This window comes from Delphinus delphis, chromosome 10 (assembly GCF_949987515.2).
Source record: "Delphinus delphis chromosome 10, mDelDel1.2, whole genome shotgun sequence".
NCBI lineage: Eukaryota > Metazoa > Chordata > Mammalia > Artiodactyla > Delphinidae > Delphinus > Delphinus delphis.
Genome location: NC_082692.2, coordinates 34,021,319 through 34,041,615, shown reverse-complemented (window position 1 = coordinate 34,041,615; position 20,297 = coordinate 34,021,319). Strand labels below are relative to the sequence as shown.

At 39.6% G+C, this 20,297-nt stretch overlaps 1 protein-coding gene across 1 annotated transcript in view; it reads left to right on the top strand.

Annotated features, from left to right (window-relative positions):
* Nucleotides 1-20,297, top strand: part of LOC132432017 (adenylate cyclase type 10-like) — a 38,085-nt gene that overhangs the window by 4,843 nt on the left and 12,945 nt on the right. The window contains exons 5-20 of the mRNA XM_060021843.1: nucleotides 130-325; nucleotides 3,773-3,983; nucleotides 4,263-4,353; nucleotides 4,450-4,538; nucleotides 5,146-5,337; nucleotides 6,061-6,182; nucleotides 10,524-10,600; nucleotides 10,705-10,894; nucleotides 11,386-11,441; nucleotides 12,127-12,280; nucleotides 12,441-12,630; nucleotides 13,843-13,929; nucleotides 15,896-16,167; nucleotides 16,693-16,829; nucleotides 17,505-17,630; nucleotides 19,851-20,120. Coding sequence (XP_059877826.1) covers nucleotides 130-325; nucleotides 3,773-3,983; nucleotides 4,263-4,353; nucleotides 4,450-4,538; nucleotides 5,146-5,337; nucleotides 6,061-6,182; nucleotides 10,524-10,600; nucleotides 10,705-10,894; nucleotides 11,386-11,441; nucleotides 12,127-12,280; nucleotides 12,441-12,630; nucleotides 13,843-13,929; nucleotides 15,896-16,167; nucleotides 16,693-16,829; nucleotides 17,505-17,630; nucleotides 19,851-20,120 — 2,460 coding nt within the window. The remainder of the gene's footprint in view (nucleotides 1-129; nucleotides 326-3,772; nucleotides 3,984-4,262; nucleotides 4,354-4,449; nucleotides 4,539-5,145; nucleotides 5,338-6,060; nucleotides 6,183-10,523; nucleotides 10,601-10,704; nucleotides 10,895-11,385; nucleotides 11,442-12,126; nucleotides 12,281-12,440; nucleotides 12,631-13,842; nucleotides 13,930-15,895; nucleotides 16,168-16,692; nucleotides 16,830-17,504; nucleotides 17,631-19,850; nucleotides 20,121-20,297) is intronic.

The following is a 20,297-nucleotide window of genomic DNA, read 5'->3' as shown; positions in this document are numbered from 1 at the left end:
TGAGCAAAGAACATGAATAAATAACACATAAACAAAGAAATCATCCCTTGTAACTTGGGAAAAACTGGTCAACTTCATAATAAGAAAAATGCCAATTGAAAGTACCAATTGAGATCATTTCTTACCTAGAGCTATGGAAAAATTCAGATGCTGAACACACTGTTGATAAGGTTGTGAGGAATAAGCCTTCTCACACAGTGCTGGTGGGAGTCAACAGTGGTACAACTTCCCTGGAGGGTGATTCAGTAATCTCTACCAAGATTACAAATGCATTTTTTCTTCAACCCAGCAATCAACATTTATCCTTCAACCCCAACGTTTATCCTATAGATATACCTGAGTATTTATAAAATATCATATGTATAAGACTATTGATTGCAATATAGATTGTGATAAAAGGTTGAAAATTATCTGTAGGAGACTGGTTAAATAAACAATAATAGGTCTACCCAATGAGATTCTCTGCCACTTTACAAAAAGTTGTTTTGATATAGCAATATCTCCAAAATATAGATGAGAAAAACCAAGATGCAGAGCACTGTGTTTAGTATGCTACCTTTTGAGTAAGGAGGAAAAATAAGAATTTTTCTTATTTGTTTATATTTGTATAAAGAAACACTGGAAAGATATGTAAGAAACTAATAAAAGTTACCTGTTGGGGGAAAATAGTGTAGATAGGTATATAGGTGGAATCAAGACTTTTCAATGTATATCCTTTATATAGTTTGGTTTTTTAATTATGTTACTGTATTACATTATCAAAAATATAATGCCATAGAAATTTAAAAGCTGTACACAGAGGCCATGGTTTCAACAGGGTCAGGATTGAAGGCGAAGCTCTATACGAAAAACTGCTTCACAGGAGTCCAGAAACCTCAAGGGGTTTCTGAAGTTAGGGCAAAAGTTGGCTCCAGCTATTCATTTGTATTTTGAGGAACAGAAGTGAAGAATCATATTGTGAGTTATATGGCATCTCTCCTATCCTACCATCTTTTTTTTGTTCTGGTTTTTGTTTTATTGATAGGTAATTCATAATTGATACTGTACATAGACATATTTATATACTTTTGAAACCATCACCACAATCAAGATAACGAACATATTCAACACTCACTAAAGTTTCCTGTGCCCCTTTATAAACTCTCCATCCCACTACTCCCCTCCCCATCCCCAAGCAACCACAGATCTTTCTATCATTGCTTTTTTTTTTTGGCCAGCTTGCGGGATCTTAGTTCTCTGACTAGGGTTATTTGTACACTTTTTGATCTACAATAGGATTATTGTCAATTTTTGGCTATTACAAATAAGGCTGCTATGAACATCTGTATACAAGTCTTTGTGTAGACTTATGCATTTATTTCTCTTGGTTAAATACCTAGGAGTGAAAGGGCTGAGTCATAACGGTAGATGCATGTTTAACTTTTTGAGAAATTGCTTATCTTTTTTCCAAAGTGGTTGTACCATTTTACATTTCCACCAGCAGTGTGTAAAGGTCCCACTTTCTCCATGTCCTAGTCAACATTTATTATTGTCTGTTTGTAGAACTTCCTTTGACGTTTCTCATAGTGTGGGTTTGCAGGAGATGGGTTAGTTTAGCTTTTGTGTGTCTGAAAAAAACCTTTATTTCACCTCTGGTTTTGAAAGGTATTTTCCCTGGGTATAGAATTCTAGATTGACAGGAATTTTTTCCTCTTACATGAAAGCTGTTGTTCTGCTGTCTTCTAGCCTGCAGTATGTCCAACAGGAAATCTGCTTTCATCTATATTTTTGTTTCCTTGTATATAATGTCTCTCCCCTTCCACCCCAGCTGCTTTTTGATTTGGTTTTAGGTAATTGGATTGTGATGTACCTTGGTACAGTTTTCTTCATTTTTCTTCTACTTGGGACTCATTGAGATTCTTGTATCTCTAGGTTTCTAGTTTTTATAAAATTTAGAAAATGTTCTGCCATTATTTCTTCAAATAATTTTTTCTCTCTTCCTCCTCCTCTGTGTAGTTACACACATATTAAGCTGCTTGAAATTGTCCCACGACTCACTGATGCTGTGTTCATTGTTTTTCTATCTTTTTTCTCCCTGTGTTTCATTTCGGATGGTTTCTGTTGCTATGTTTTAAAGATTACAGATCTTTTATTTTGAAAAGTCTAATTTGCCTTTGATCTAATATATTTTCTTGTGTATTTTTGTAGTGTATTTTTCATCTCAGGCCTTGTGGTTTTCATCCATATGAAGATACCATATCCTCCATGTCCCTACTTGTTTAGTATCTCTCTAGTTCTTGAATATATGGAATATAGTTATAACTTTTAATGTCCTGTCTGCTAATTCTTTCGTCTATGTTATTCTACATTGGGCTTGATTGATTGATTTTTCTTCTCATTGTGGGTATATTTTCCTTTTTCTTGGCATACCTGGTAATTTCTGGCGGGTGCCAGGTGTGAATTTAACCTTGTTGAGTGCTGGATTTTTAAATATTTCTGTAAATATTCTTGAACTTAGTTCTGAGATGTGGTTAGCTTAATAGGTTTTGCTTTCAAATTTTGTTGGATAGGACCAGAGCAGTGTTTAGTCCAGAGCTAGTTTTGCCCAATTGTTGAGGCAGACCACTTCGAGTACTGTACCTAATGTCCTGTGAAGTATGAAGTTTAATACTCTGGCTAGTGGAAATGGGAACTATTCCCAGCCCTGTGTGATACTAAGATTGTTCCCTCTAATCTTTTCCGGGGGCTCTTTCCCTAGCCTCAGGTTGTTTCCTCACACTGATGCACTTAAAGACCTGAGGGGGACTCAGTTCTCTGGAGTTCTGTGCCGTTTTCTCTCTACACACTCTCCTCTCCAGCACTCACAGTGCCCTGTGTGCTCTAGCTAGCTTGGCCTTCTCAGACTCCTACCTCTGTCTCCTCAACTCAGGGAGTCCTCCGGGCTGCACCTGGGCTCGCCCTCCCTGAGATGTGTACTGGAAACTCTCTCTAGGCGGTGAGCTGGGGTACCAGAGGGTTTGCCTTGTTTCTCATCTCTCAAGCATACTGTCCTTAATTACCTAATGTCCAATATCTTGAAAACTGTTGTTTCTGTTGTTTCGTGTATTTTTCCAGTTCCTTGGTTGTTCCAGGCATTAAAGTAAATTCACTGCCTGTTGCTGCACATTGGCCAAAAGTATATGTCTCTGCCATTCTTTTAAAACTGCTTTTTCCCTTCTTTTTAGTGTGGATTGGGTGACTTACCTAAGGGCATACTTCTCCTGGTTATAGTAATTTCTTCCCTGGCAAGCAAACCCATTTTTCAGCTGTTATTAGCAGTAAGAAATCCCCCAGGACAAGAAAAACAGGAGGCAGAAATAAAGGGTATGGCGAAGCCCGTGTGTGGTAAAGTACTGATTGTCTACTCACTGAGCCCTGGTTACATGTGAGGAGAGCTGGTGTGGTCATGGTGGCAGCAGCTTCTGAGCATAATCATTTGGTCTCTGCCATCAGGACCTAGCTGTCCATTAGAAGAGCAATTTAGAGACAAAACTCTTGGATGCCTAGGATCCAAGAGTTTCTTCCCTCATACAACTCAGGCTTGTCTGAATGTCTGTCTCTAGGTGTGTTTAAGACAGAAGGAAATCTGGGGCAAGGTATTCTTTTTGAGGGGGAGCTCACCTAATATTTCTGCAACTGTGGGTAATAACGAGATACGGCGTGATGCATAAAGCAGTGTGAGGATTCCAGACCCCAACCTTTGCGTAGTTTTCCAGCTGAGTTTGTCTATTCACCACTTGTCTCCTTTTCTCTGGATAGGTCTGTCTGCAGGTCGGATTTCCCAGGTTATTGTTGGAGACGAGCAGCGACAGTACCTCTTGGTGATTGGGCGTGATGTAGATGGTGTCCAGTTAGCTCAGCGGTTGGCTCAGGCAAATGAGATTGTCTTGTCCTGGAACTGCTGGAAGCTCTGTGAGCAGTACATGTTTGAAGTGGAAATCATGAGGGAGGATGAAGCTGTGAAGGTAGGAGGTTGGTCACATCCATTGAACGTCCTGAAAAGGCCTTCCTACTGCATAGGGCAGTGCTCTGGTGGTGCTCAACACCAGACCAGACCAACCACTGGAACTTTATTTTGGAGGGAGGTGAGGGATCTTCTCCCAGGAGGACAGACGAGGCAGAATAGTAAGGCTAAAAAGATAAGTGATAAACAAGGGAGATGGCATCCTTAGCCCCTCTATTAAGGAACCAAAGGTAATCCAGTTGGTGGGTGGGCATAGAATTGAGCAGTTTCCTTTCTATAGTTAAGAGATATGCGGATCATTGACCCATTTGATTTTGATGAGCATTTTTACAAGTGCCTCGATTACCTGCCACATTACCGGACAAGTGCTGGTAAGTTATTTTGTCCTTTATTATACCCATGCCCAAAATTTCAAAGATTAATTTTCCACATGGCTGGAGACATTTTGTTTGCTTTCCTTCTCTCAGACATTCTAAGAGCTGCCCTGGAGTTGGATCCAGACTCTGCACTTGAGCAAACCCTGCGGAAGCACATAATGAAAAACCTTTTGAAGAAGGTTATTTCCTAGCTCTTGAGTCATTGTGTGTAGACTGTGTGTGTGTTTGTGTAAACAAGTGTACATGTACAAATGTGACAACCATTTGATTGATCCAGTTCATCTCCCGCTTCCCATTGTAATACCAGCAGATTTTCCCATCTGCACCAGTTACTGTGATGACATGTCCTATAAGTTTAGATTTCTCAGTCCTAGAAAATAGAAACCATATTTGATTTTTGTTTGTTTGTCCCTCTAGAAACTAGTACACTGTAAACAGGGTATAGAGTATGTGCTTGGTAATTAAGTGTTGACTGATTGTTTGTATGTGAATCCCTTAGTAAGTGATATAATGACTAATAGAACTGGACATATCAAACTGTGTCTTAGAGAGGAAATATAAAAGCTTGGCAAATTTCATCAGTGAATTAGGTTTAAAGTCAAACGATTTTAACTCCAAGTGCACTGGTTGTATATCTTCTATACCTCTTGAACCTGAATTTTAAGTTTTTTGTCTGGCATCTATAAGTCATTTTCTCATATTTACCATGGAATATAGAATTTAAATGCCTAAACATGATACTAAAAGTTGAAGTTACAGTCAAGGTAACTCACTGTGTCTTTGTAGATTGATGAAGGCCAACCTATGGAGTATATATCCGAATTCCGTACTGTGACTATGGTTTTGGTCAGCCTAGAATTCCACAAGACAGCATGGATGTTGCATTTGTGTCATCTTATCCAGGAGGCTGCCTTATACATCTCCACAGTGATAGAGAAAGGGGGTGGCCAGCTGAGCCGGATCTTTATGTCTGAGACAGTAAGTACAAGGGAACTTGACATATCAACATTAAAGGTGAGTGAGGAATAATAGTCTTAAGACAATTATAATAGTCTTATGTTATTATTATAACGTCTTATGTTATCTCTCACATAACACAGGCATAAGTCAGACTCTCTGCTTCTTATTTTGTAATAAGCTATGTTACATTAAAACTTCAAGTAATAATATTTAAGGAACGGGATGTTCTAGGTAGTTTAATTTTCAGGGTAACTGAGTGTTATCTTCCATATCTTTTTTATTCTCTTCTTGTTGAAAAATCCTTATGAAAGCATGAAGAATGTTTTTCTGGCTCTATTAGTAAAGTAAGTATAATCAGATCCTTCTGAGGTAATTTAGGAGCTTGAAAAAGAGCAGTATCATACTTGACATTATAGGTAAACAAAATATAGGCAGATGGACTTAGCTGAAGGTAGACACTAGAAATTGAATTTTTGAAAAGTTCTTAACATCGATTTTTCTTACGTTTTAGATTTCAGTTCTTTAAATAGTTAAATCAAGATTTTTTTTCTTTTTTTTTAAAATGTCCATGTTGATGTGGCCTAGAACGTCCATTTCATGAATCTTATAGAATCCTCCATTCCTAATAGAAAACCAGCCAGGAAGGGGTCTGGCTTCATTTAGGGAAGTTGGTTCAGTTGAGGCGAGCCATATTTCTTTCCCAGGTCAATTTCCCTTTTCTTTCTTTGTCACCTATCTCAGAGCTGCATGTTCCTCTGTGTTTTCGGCCTTCCTGGGGATAAGAAGCCAGATGAGTGTGCACATGCCCTGGAGAGCTCCTTCAGCATATTCAGCTTCTGCTGGGAGAATCTTGCTGAGACCAAGTGAGGAGGAAGGTGGGGCAGAGAGGAGCTTCTCAGGCCCAGGGGGCTTTTCAGGCAGGGTAGGAAGCAGTAACAAGTAGCAGGGGTTGAGGGCGTCCAGAGTCTGCCTGTAGGGGTGGGAACATGCTGAGGGAAGTCAGAAAACAAGATATATTAAGAAATTACTAGGTACAGAACTATGTACTAGATACCCAGGGGAAATGGATATAAGTTTCTGTCCAGTGGGGTGGGAGAGGGGGAAGTATAGAATACGCATAGCAAGATTCAAGCAACAAGCAAACATATAAATTAATATGCACATAATACATCTGTATGTGAAGAGACGGCTGCCTGTCTATGGGGAGGGTAGGCGTGGGAAGAGATGTTGTGGGACAGTTGCCTAGATAGGAAGGGACCACAGCTGGTTAGTGCTCCCCTTGGCTTTCACTCTTGGTCTTTCCCAGTCCTGTTGATTTTTTTGGAATTCACACTGAACTGATCTCCTGCCTCCATATTCACCCCACCCTCCCACCTACAAAAGCCTAGCCCTAATGAAGTTATAGAAAATTCCATTTTCTGTAGTGCAACTATGACATGATTTGGTTGGAATTTTTCAAATGCCCTTTTTTCTTTTTTCACTAGAAAACTATGAGGAAAGCATGTACATGAACAGATTTGAAAAATGCTCCTTCCTCATGTCAACACTGAGTCAAAGATTTGTTTGCTTGCCATACTTATTCAAGATGAATACAAATTATATCACATATTTACATAATGCTTTAACATTTTTAGAATACTTTAGTATATGCTACCAGTGTGAACAGTTATTTGTATCTGTTACACATGAGGAAACTAAGACCACAGAAGAGTAGTTAGTAGCATACTGTAGCAAAGCTGGTAATGAAACCCAGAACTTCTGTCCTCAAATCCTGTGTTATTTTCATTACCTCACAGCTGCCTCTTTTAAAATACAAATATTCCCCAAAAGGGATAGCATATATTACTATTGTGATACCATTGTAGAGGCATACTCATAGGACATTAGTACTGAAAAGGAACTTAGAGATTATCTGATCCAACTCCTTATTTTATAGATAATAAAGATGCTACAGTTGCTTCATAGATACTCAAACTCTTAGTCCAAAGCAGATACGTGGTGGCACTTCTTTCAGGCTCAGTGAGATCTGCAGATACTCCTACAGCCTACTTTCCAGTCGTATCTCCAGTGTGAGTGTGGCTAAGCCATTCCTTTCAGTGCTGGTCTATTCTGTTTTCAAATTTTGCCTTGACCTCTGGTCTTCAAGAGTCCTGCTGTTAGCCCTTACTCCTGAATAAGATAGTCATTTCTTGGTCATTAGAGGCTATCTTACAGTGCCTTTAAGGATGCCTTCTGTGACTCTTAGACCATAACTTGGTCTTTTTTAGTTGAGAATATAGTAGATGTTAGGCACTAGATAGGATCTTAAGAGTTCATCTCATTTGGCCTCCTTAACTTAAGGGAAGTAAGATCCAGAGGTTACGTTGGAAAGCCAAATAGTTTGACAGTGTTAGATCCTAAAAGCTAGTTTCCAGGTCAGTGTTTTTTTCCTTGAAGATAATGACTAATTTAGTAATTTCCCGAAGTGTGTTTGGTAGAACATTAGTCCCTTAAAAAATCCTGAAAAAAATATTTTCATGGCCAAATATGTTTGGGAATTGATGCAACTATATTTCCTTCTTAAAGATTCACAATATACATTAACATCAAAGTTTCTGAGCAGTCTTACAGTAAAGAAATTTGTTATATTTGGTTTTATTCAACATTTCCCAAATTTACTTGATCACCAAACACCAAGACCTGTAAACACCCAGAAGAATGAATGTTCTAAGGAGCATATTTTGGGAAATGCTGCACTAACCAGATGCTGAAGCTTGCCTTCTTCACCTGTAATTCAAGTTTAGAGACAGAGTCTCAGAGGTGCCTGTGTGGCGTCGGTAGCAGATACTGTTGCATCAGCCTCACCCAGACCCAAAACCACATCCATGTCTCCTTTCTCAATGACCCTGTTCACCTTGGGTCATCTTCTAAGTTCCTCTTTCTAGTCTAGGAAATAACCTTCAGTTTTCAGTTCATTCACAGAAGAAAGATGATTCCCTGTGTCCAGTGATTGATCAGGCTTTTCTGGTTTGTGACTGTTTCTCCAGGATATTTTTGAGACCCAGGGAGTGCAGTCTCCATATCTCATCATAACAGTTTGGCAGCACCAGAAATACTTTACATATATGAGTAAATAATATATATTTCCTCAATGAAGAACCCTTTTTAAAATATTTTTTGGAAAGGATAGAACATGGACCACCAGGAAGAGCAAGGGGGAATTATAAAGTACAACAGAAAGAAATAAGAAATAACCAAGTGGAAAAAAGTATTACTTGTTTCATTATCTTAGTCTTGCTAACAGCTGAGTTTCTGGCATGCATAAATGCATTCATTCAACAAGCATTCATTGAATAAGCCTCAAGCCAGGCACTGTGCTAGGTGTGGTGGACATAAAGAGAAATAAGACACTACCTCCTCAGCTCTGTAAACAACTAATTTTAATACAGTGAAACTTAAATGTAGGAATAAAACACCATAGGAGCTACAAAAAAGTGCTATGGGAAGAAATAGTTCTCCCCAGAGGTACTAGAGAAGTCTTGACTATAGAGATGATTTTTTAGCCAGTTGTGAAGGAAAGGCGCTCAGCAGGTGGAGAAAGTGGGGAAGAGTATTTTAGACAAGGAAACATTGTGAAACATTAGCAGATTTTCAGTCATTCTTGGGGTGGTATCAGGACCAACTGCCTAGTTCTTGTCTTGAGTGTCTCTGATTCACCCTGGGCAGTGGGCCCAGTGAGTGAATATAAGAGTCCTCAATCCTGTCCTTAGAGGAAGACAGGAAAATTTGGATGGTCTGGGAGACGTCAGTGTTAGGATTGTTGCCACTTTTTGTGCTCTCTGTGAACAACTGAAAGTCGTTCATTTGTAAATTTAACTTGAAATTAATTATGCTTCATTGCACCTTCTCTCTCCAGATGTATATCTTGTTACCTGTCACATGAAATTTTCACGTCAGTCAAGTAAATCTGCTTATTCTGTTATGCATGAATTGTTCATTGCCACCTTTGAGCCTTTGCCTCACCTGGAATAGTATATGCCCTTTTTAAAAATAATTTATATTTCTAGTGCTTTTCCATCCATGGCCTAGGTAGGACCACTTTTCCTTCCGCCTCTTCCTATTTCAAACACCTTCTGTGTTCTAGCCATCTTGAACTACTTAGTTTTGCACAAATACACCAGGATTGCTAAAGCCTGTGCCTTTTCCCACTGGACAAAATGCTGTTGCCTCACTTTGGCAGTATTCCAGGTTTCAAGGTCTGATCATATGTCCTCTCCTTTATGAATACTTTATTTCTAATCTCCAGTATCAGTTAATGCATCCCTTTCTTTGCTCTGTTAATTGTTGTATTGATCTCTAATATGTAGTATTTTCTTGCTAACTTATGAATATATCTCTTCTCCTCCCTCAATCTCCACCACCAGCCCAGACTGAACTTCTCCAGGACAGGGTATTATAAACATCTAGCCCAGTACTTGGTACTGTACATGCTTCTCAGAGCTTATTAAGTGAGTGAATGTATGCATGTGTGAATGGATGAATGAAAAAATATTACTCCTTTTAAAAAATTTATTTCAAAGACATTTGCTTCAGCAAGCCTTCCATCAGCAGCCTGACATTCTGAGTATTCCTTTACTCTCACACTCTGGCATTATTTGATCCATTAACCCTGTATAGATCTGTTGATCTACTTTTCATTTTGGGGTTTCATGTGAAGCAGCATGGTGTGGTGGAAATAACATTGGTCTGGGAGTCAGGAGGCCTGGATTCTCATTCTGGCACTAATATTAACTCTTGTATAACTCTGGGAAAGTTAATTAACTCCTTCAGTTTTTTTTTTCTTTTGTTAAATGGGTTTTAAATATTTGCCCTACGTACCTCACATGTTTGTTGTTAATTATCCCTCAGAGAATCAGATGAGGTAATGAATTTGAAAATACTTCAAAAAGCACATAAAGAGTATCTGACAGATATAAGGTGTTTTTACTAATAATAGCTCCTCAACTAAAATTCCTAGAGTAGGGGGACCATTTTGTTCCTTTTGACTATTTCCCTAATATTCAGTACTTTGTACCCACCATGTGATGCAAACTGACAGCAGCCTCTGGCCTTTTGCATTCTGAGCTCTAAAACTAGACTTCTGGATCTAGGGAGCGGCAGATCTCGTGCTGGACTTGGTGGCTTCTGAGTGCATATTTACCCACTGTTGCTTTTCTGATCCCCAGGCTTGTTTCCATCAGTATCACCAGTGGACCAGTATTCTGTGGCATGGTTGGGGCAGTAGCAAGACACGAATATGCAGGTAGAATAGGACATTGGACTGTTCGCTCTGTGACTTAGGGGGTGATGGTAAAGGAGGTGATCTAAAAATTCTCCATCCTTTTCTTCTCTGTCTCCCTGATACAGTTATTGGCCCAAAAGTAAGCCTTGTGGCAAGAATGATAACTGCTTATCCAGGTTTGGTGTCCTGTGATGAGGTAACATATCTAAGATCTATGCTACCTGCTTACAACTTTAAGAAACTCCCAGAGAAAATGATGAAAAACATCTCCAACCCAGGGAAGATGTATGAATACCTTGGCCATAGAAGATGTATGTGAGTGTCATTATGTGATAGTTCAGTCCCATCTCTTTTATAGAATCAGGGCATAGGAATAATGAATCCTTGATTATATGAAATTAGAAAGAAAGATGCTTCTAGTACTGGCCTGCTGGAATAAGAGACATAAGAGGAGGGTTTCATATCTGAGATCTTTAGCTTTTATGTTTAGCTTTTAGCTAGTTCCTCAGGGAACAACTTCTGTCCTACAGGAAGAGAATAGCAATAGGTCACTAGTCTAGATGTTCTTTTTTCTATGTGTACTTCACAATTTATTTACTTCCCTGAGCCTGGAACAATAAATAGTTTGTCTCCCCTTCCAAAATTTTTTAGTTTTTTTAAAACTCTTTGATACAGAACTCTGGACCTCTTTAGTTGTCTGAAAGTACTTATTTATAAGGACAAATCCTCTATCTATTTAAAAACATATTATCTGTCTATCCCAATCTATTTTTAATTAACACATTTCCCTTTGTCCTTTTTCCCAGAATGTTTGGGAAGAGACATCTGGCCAGAGAGAGAAATAAAAATCACTCTTTGCTAGGTAAGTTTTCTTTTTTACCTTAAATCATATCGTTTTCAGCTGTAGATGGTTAAATGTGATTTAAAAAGCAAAATTTGAGACTAAATGCTTCTAAGCTTGTATTAAAAAATAGAGAGCAACCTTCTTAGTGAATGTGTGTTAATTTTGAAGAGGACTTGCCATTTCTTTTCCATGTTGAATGTTTAAATTTCAGGTTCCAACATTTAGTAAGAATCTTTGTAAGGGTTCTCATCTTTAGAGGGAAATTCCTCATCCTGAGATAGTGACAGTAGCACCGAGACTGTTCCACCCACACTATATGTTCCCTATCTTTATATTTGTTTTATCTAGATCCATTAGTCCATTATTTTCACAGAGCAGTGACAGACTTTGAACACTAAATTGTTATAATGGAAATTTTTACAAAAAGCTAAGAAGATGTAGTAGCCCCCATGTCCATGTGGTGCCTAGTTGTTCTAAATGTTATTATGTAGGCTCTGGAGCAAGCCCCCAAGCCCAGCATACATTTCTTTATAGTCCGGAGTTGATTTTCTGGAAAAAGACGTGAAGGCTTATCAAATAATGGAATTCTGTCAAGGATTCTGGGGAAAAAGCCGTTCTGAGAATTACCTTTACAAATTAATTCAAATAAATAAGTGTCTGCTAAAAAGCACAGGAGTGTTAGGTTCTCCTTGTCTCTTCACAGACCGGGAGAAAGAACTGGAAGCCTTCCGAATGGCACAGCAGGGAAGTTTGCAACAAAAGAAGGGCCAGGCAGTTCTGTATGAAGGTGGAAAAGGCTGTGGGAAAAGTCAGCTGTTGGCTGAAATAAACTTCCTGGCCCAGAAAGAAGGGCACAGGTAAAGACTCCTGCTTTCTGACTTGGCGTCTGTTTCTCTTGGGGCTCCTTTCCCTTGTTGGTGAGACTCTTGTATCGTTAGATTCAGCATCCTTGGGCTGGCGGACTGAGTAACCTCTCTGGATCAGGGGACTCCCAGTGACCATAGTAACGTTTACCAGGGTGTTGCCATTGAAGCTGAAGGAAGCAGATTCCAAGCAGTGCTTCTATGCCATCCAGACCCTCATGGCCATCTTCTTTGAGATTGATATGTGCCCAGCCTATTACCGGCAAGAGCGCCTCCACAAACAGCTCCATGGGATGGTGGAGGAATCGCTTCACTGCCTGTTTAATGACCTCTTCTTTGTGAAGGTAACAAAGGCAGTGGCTTTCTGAACTGGATTACTGATATTTTTGGTGGCTAGTTGGACCCAGGATTGTCTTCGAATCTAAAACACACACACACATATACATATACATATACGTATACATATATGGCCTAAGAATACACAGTCAGCAGTGGCAGGATTGAGATTTGAAAAGTCTTTGACACCAGACCCCAGGCTTTCTCCTATTTGAGGAGAGTGGATTCTAGGACTGACTCTGAAACTTGCTAGTTGTATATCTTGGTACAAATCACTTGGCCTCTCTGAGCCTCAATTTTTTTCACCTGTGAAATGACAGTAGTAGTACTTTATATGGGTTTTGCATGGATTTTAGAGGATGTAGTATATAAGAGACTGCATCGTAAATGTGAAGGTACTAAAATCTGTCACTGTGATATTGACCAGATGTGCATATCCAGCAATTATATGCATGTGTTCTTGAGTTGGTTGCAGCATTTTATTCTTTAACCTTACCTTTCTATTCCTGGGTCATGGAGTATGTCACTTGAACCAGCATCTGAATCTCAGACGCTTCCAGTGGTCTAGGATTTATGTGGTACCCAATAGCGAGTAGGCTAAGAATTCCCTGGTCCACAGCTCCATTTGTCCATCCTCCATCACTTCTCCTAATCTACCCAGCATGCAGGGCATTGTATCTAATGAAAAATAGAGAAAACAAAAATCTGTCCAGTCCCTCAGCATAGCCCTGTCTTAAGACAGGCCTTACCTGGGGCCCTGGACAAAGTGGTCAAGGAGTAGCCTCACTTTGGCTCTCAGGTCCATCGTAGCTCATGTGCCTTAGCCTAGCACAGTGTTGCAGATGTCCATTGCAGTTCTTTCTCACAAGTCTCATGCACACATTCATTCTGGTATATTTGGAATAACTGGGGTACTGGAGTTGTCCAAAGTGACATTGCTAACTCTGACCTGTCACTTTATTCCTTAGTCATGATCCTTTAAGAGTTTGCCAGAGTCCAGTATGGAAAGGAGCTATCTCTCTCTAACCACCAGTGGACTTTCAGTCTCACCCTCTGAACTGTATATTGACGTTGGATTGGTATTTGTAACCCTATGCCTAATCCTGTAGAAATCCATTCTCACTCAAAATAGAATAATTTTCTGTTCCCTTTTGAGAACCTGTATATTTTTATTAGATTGTCATTTTGAATGATAATATATGAATAATTTTCCCGGTCAGTTTCCCTTATCCTTCGAAGTTTCGCACATGGATGACCTGACCAGACAAAAGAAGGTTAAAGCATGTTTTTTTCAAGTGCTGCAGAAGGTGGGTACTTTTGCTACATACCATTAACTCTTAATATGTGGAGATGGTTTATGCTCATTTCAATCTATCCACATCTTACCTTCACTTGGGCATTTCTCGGCCTGCCTATTTATTGATATCTTCATTGTTTCTATCTACCTTTAACCTTGAATCCATCCTACAGCACAGCATACAAGGAAAGGTCTTTGCTCCTTCCTGATCCTGTTTCTTAATGAAATTTTAGTAACTTAGAACAGTAGCTTCTGGATGCAGGTTGATAGCTACTTTACCTCCTATTTATTAAAAATACAGATACTCAGGCCCCAACCTAGGATTACAGAGTCAATAATCTGTACGAGGAGATGCTGATGTAGCCATTCGGGAAAGCTATCTTGAAGTAACTAGTCAAATTTTAATAACATTCATCCTCTATACCTAGCACTTCCACTCCTAGATATATATTGCAGGGAGTCTGTTCATTGCAGCGTTTGTTTGTGGAGGTTAGGGAGGTATTGGCATGAATTCATAGATGAACACTATGGAGTGTTTATAGTGCAGAAGTTAGAAGTAAGGCAGTAGATGAAAACATAGCAACATGGAGTAATCTGAAAACAATCCTGAATATTTTATCTTTTCTTGTGGCTCAGTAATATTCCATTGTGTATATATATACACCACATCTTCTTTATCCATTCATCCATCAACTGGCACTTAGGTTGTTTCCGTATCTTGGCTCTCCTAAGTAACGCTGCAATGAACACAAGGGTGCATATATCTTCCTGAATTAGGGTTTTTATATTCTTCCAATGAATATCCAGTAGTGGAATAGCTGGATAAAAAAAAGATGAAATCTTGCCATTTGTGACAACATGGATGGACCTTGAGGGTACCATGCTAAGTGAAATAAATCAGATGGAGAAAGACAAATACCATATAATTTCACTCATATGTGGAATATTAGTAAATAAATAATCAAACAGGGACTTCCCTGGTGGTCCAGTGGTTAAGACTTCACCTTCCAATGCAGGGGGTACAGGTTTCCCTGGTCAGGGAGCTAAGATCCCACATGCCTCATGGCCAAAAAACAAAAACATAAACTTAAAGAAAAAAATAGTCCACATCAAAAAAAAAAATTCAAACAAACCAAACAAAAACAAACACATAGTTACAGAGAACTAAGTATTGGTTACCAGAGGGGATGGGGCAAAATGGGTAAAGGGGGTCAACTGTATGGTGATGGATGGAAACTATACCTTTTGTGGTATAATGTAATGTATACAGAAGTTGAAATATAATATTGTACACATAAAAAGTATATAATGTTATAAACCAATTTTTTAAATCCTGAGTAAAAAGAGAAATAATGAGACCTGTTATACAGTACCATTTACATAAAAACAATTTACATGACAAACCAGCAATGCACATTTTATAAGAACATAATACAGGCAGAAGGTAATATGATAAACACATTGGCATGGTTACCTGTGGCAGTGAGGAATGGAATGGGAGTAGGGAATGTGGATAAAAGAGAATACATTTTTTTTAAAGTCTACATGAGCAGGCATTATAACTGGTAGCCTTAGCTATAGCACTCCCAGGTATTTCTGATGTGCAGCCTGGTTTGGAAATTACTGGTTTAAAAACACTGTGAATTCCCACACAGTTTGAATCTTTTGCTAAAATGAAATATTTGCAAGCTTCAAGTTTGATTTGGAGAATATTTTGATGCTTATTTCATATTTCAGTTAGTATTTTCTTGTTCAAAGAAACTCAGTACATTTCTTTAGGAATTAGATATATAAGCTGTGTTTTATATTTATAAAGTAAAATATTACCTGGACTAAGAATACATTTTACTCTGAAAATCCCAGCCTTTGTTGACATTTTATTTAAATTGTTGATGGGAAATTCATGGTAGATTTGAAAATCAGATGACTTCATTTCTAATCAGAGCTTGTCATTGTTTCTTTACTGTTATTTCCAGGCAATGAGGGAAACACCACTGATTTTCCTCATTGATGAGGCCCAGTATATGGATGCAGACTCCTGGGAGTTTTTGGGAACTTTGCTCTCCAGTGTGCCCATCATCATGGTGATGACATTGACCCCTACCTTCACCCTTTGTGGCTGGGCCCAGCACTTCCTGCAGAGCCCTCAGGCTATCTTTGTGCCCATTTCGAAGTTGGCAGCGACCTCACTGTTGAGAATGGCATGTTGGGAACTGGGGGTGGTGAGCATCCCCCAAGAGCTGCAGATGTGAGTGGCTAGGACTAGCTGGGCACTTCATTAAGGGAGGAGCCAGTGCCATAGTATAAGAGAAGGCTCAGGTCTCACACCGGAGTTGGGGGAGAGTATGGCATTAGAAACCATGAGGAGGCCCAAAACTAGGATTTAAGAGTAGACAGTCTCCTAGTAACGCAGTAAAGGGCTGTCTCCCCTGGGCTCTTCACCCAGGTTTTCACAGGACAGTTAGGACTTGGATGGCTTTCTTAATAGGTCCAGTATGTGCGGTCAGGCCAACTTCTGCCGGACCCTTTAGCAAGGGGATGCTAGTTCCTTTTAACATCAACAGAAGCAAAATAGTTGAGAGAAAAGTTACTGCCAAAACCAATCAGAAACTTTTTTTTACATTTCTGTGCTGCTGCTTCCCTCTGTTAGTGTATATCATCAAGAACTGACTTTAACAAAAGAAGAAATATTCCTCACTATGAAATACCTTTATGCTTGGCTCTCTTCAAGTGGGCATCTTTAGTCAGCAATCCCCTGCTTACCTCTCCACAGCTACCTTCTCCGCAGGTGCTTTGGAAACCCCCTTTACTGTGAGATCTTATGCCAGGACCTTCTCTCTAAGAACATATTGCTCTTTCATGACCTCCAAAAGGAGGAGGGGGAGAACAGCAAGTGGGAGACCCTGTCAGGTAAGCTGAGCTTCCCAGGGTTCTACCCTGATCCCACTGCTGGAGTTCATTCTTGAACATGGCATCACCTGGTCCTAATTAGGCATGTGCCTCTTCCCTGCTGCCATCATAAGCAAGATTCGGCCTTCCTGGCTAAGTGTACTATACAAATAATACGCAACTGTGTTGAAAACACTAAATACCTGCCTCAGATAAAGTAATTGAGTCAATCTACTTTAGTTCCTTTTTGAGCAGCCTAGGAGGCGGGGATAGGAAAATAGGATTTATAAACATCAGAGAGGATTGATAAACATGACAGTCTAATAGAGAATTGCACATTACTGATGAGAAAGATGACTTGAGGGTTTGAATGGGGGAGGGGAGAAGGGAGGAGGAAAGAGATAGAAGTATGTGTAAATCCAGAAAGGCATCCTAGAGCTGTGGTGTAATAGAGGAGAGGGCTACTGAAAGGCAAACAGGAAGAGTGAGAATGTGAGGTACCGTGTGGTACAGGAAATGTTCGTTCCTAAGAGAAAGTGAGAGGACAGGCAGGATGGGTGGGGTAAACCACTTTAAACGTGTATGCTCCATTTATCTTAATCCTTTCAGTTTCTTGACTAAATGTGTTTTTGTGCCTTTAAAACTACAGTCACTGAGCATGGTGTTTTCCTCAGTCATAGTCTTCTTTCTCTACAGCCAATGCCATGAAATCCACAATGTATAGTATTTCTCCTGCCAGCTCTGAAGACCAGGAACTTTATGTCTGCACAGTCAAGGATGATGTGAACTTGGATACAGTGCTTCTTCCACCGTTATTAAAAGGCAGGTCCCTTGAAGACCTCAAGTGAATCAATTACAGGTGTCATTGCACTTAGTAATTTGGTGGATGATTGCGTATAGATCCCTCATTATCATGCTAGCTTCATTTCTTCAAAAAAGAAATCTGCCTTCCAGAAATAAATTCTGGCACTGCCCGAAGAGTTCTTAAAGACTTGTAATGCTACTTGAGTAATGTTTTATGTAAGTGAGCCCACTGTTCTCTTTGAGGCTGACTGATAACCTGGGAAAGTTTTCTAGCTGTTTAATAAAAACTATGACCTGAGTTTCCCTTTGTGCATATCCCTGTGCTGGAGGAGACAGTAAGCAAGGGAGATAATGCTGCTGAGATTTAGGAAAATCCATGGTGCTGGTGAAGAGACAGTATTAGGGACATAGCAGGGGTTTAATAAAAAGAGTGCAAAGTAAGCTTATAATGACTGATGAGATAGAGAATAAAGTCGTCAGAATTGGGTAGGCATAATTAGACAGGCGGTGTTCTTTTTAGAGATGAGGATGGTTTTTTTAACGTTCTGTTCAAATGTTTGGTGGCCAGGGTACTTTATTAACCCTTCTTGAGGAATGTTATGATGGATAAGCATGCCTTCAAGTCAAGCATGGTCTTACTGAGAATATAAGACATGCATGTGAAACAGCAGTACAGAACACATTGGTAATTAAGAGCCAGGGCTCTGGCATCAGAAAAATCTGGGTACCATTGCTTCCTCCACTTAGTAGCTGTGAAACGTTAGATAAACTTATCTAAGCCTTAGTCTTCTCATACTCAGATGAGGATAATGATAGCCCCTACCTCATGGGGGTAGTTGAAGATTAAATGAAATAAATCATGGTATATAATTAATAGTCAATGACTGTTAGCTATTATAAGCTGTCCACTCTGGTGGTTTTAGGTCCACCTGGACAGTTCATATTCCTACAACTGTGATAGGCCACACTTGGCATTGGCTTTACTAACTTAGAAGCGTACAGGTCAGGAAACACAGCACTGTAGCAGTACAGGAGCAAGTGGTTTTCTTCAGTGGGGGTCCTCACGGCAGTTCCCACTGCTATTCTCTGGAGCCTCAAGGAATAGCTTACATGTGATGGGATGAGACCATGATGGATGGGTGCTTAGATGCCCCATTTCCCAACAAGGAACTGGTATCTCTTAGAATAGTCCTGGAGGCATAGTTTCTAGGCACTGTGACCTGTTACAAGAATTACTACACTCAAGGAACCCCAAAGCTGTGGCTTACCACCAGGTATTTGTAGCTTATTCACAGTTTTCCTAGTCCAAATTCAGTTTCCAATCAGGGATCACTCTTTGCATAAGCAGTGTTACCTGGTAACTCAGCTGATATTCTAATTTTATAAGGATCCTAGGAAACAGCTAGAAAGTTAACCCAAGATCAGTATTGTCCACAGGGAAGGAAAAAGGATTTAACTCATAAGCTAAAATGAACAGTCCAGTCAGCAAGGCCTTGGTCTAAATGAAAGGCCAAAGCTACATGGTAAAAGGCCATGTAAGTTATACAAGTATTTAAGAAGGGGGCTGACATGACTATATTTGTACTTTAGGTGTACAGTTCTACCACTAGTTAATGTGTTATTGAGATAAGAATGAGAGGAAATTGGAGATGTTCAGAACAGGGTAGCATAGTGATCCAGGTGAAAATGACTACTTATACTAAAATTGTTTAGGAGGAAATATATTCAAGAACATTTAGAAAGAGAATGAGTGGGTGACAAGTTGGTTGTGAGGGAGAGGGAAAAGTTTAGAATTATTCCTAGATTTGGGGCTTGGTGACTTACTGGTTCAATACCAACTGCTTTAATACATGGGTCAGAATATGGAGAGATTTACTAAAATGCTTGGAGTTAAGATCTTTATAGTAATTAGAGTTCTGGGACCAGGAAGCCCAGCCTCCATGTTTAGTTGAAAGTGAGAAGAAAATGGATCTACCAGCAAAAGGTTTTGGTGACCATGAGGAACAGCAGTTTCAGTGTTGTGCTGAAAACCTGATTGTTGGTTGAATAATGAATGGGGAATGGGGACAAAAGAGGACATGGAGATAAGGCTCTTTCAAGAGATTTGGCTGAGTGGAGAACAGATGGACAAAAAAGCAAACGCTTTTTTTTTTTTTTTTTTGAATGAACGGATTGTTAACACAGTGTATTCTATGTTAGTAGAAAGCCTGTTCATTACAGATTTTTTTTTTTCTTCAGAAATAGCAGTGAACCAACTGGATCAACTGAGCCCAGAGGAACAGTTGCTGGTTAAGTGTGCTGCAGTCATTGGTCACTCCTTCCACATAGATCTGCTGCAGCACCTCCTGCCTGGCTGGGGTAAAAATAAGCTACTTCAGGTACTGAGGGCTCTTGTGGATATACATGTGCTCCACTGGTGCAACAAGAGCCAAGAGCTTCCTACTGAGCCAATATTAATGCCTTCCTCTATCGAGATTATTGAACAAACCAAAGAGGAGAGAAAGTCAGGTGAGGCAGAGCTGCTCCCTTGTTCTCAGGACTGAATAGAGAGCTTTGGGTGAGGGTATCTGTGTTCAGAAAGAGTATCAATATCATATATCATGGGCCTCAGTCTCTTAAAGCTTATGTCTAAGAGATGGGGGAAATTAATTATTTTAACCATGGAAGACCCATGGTTATAGTGAA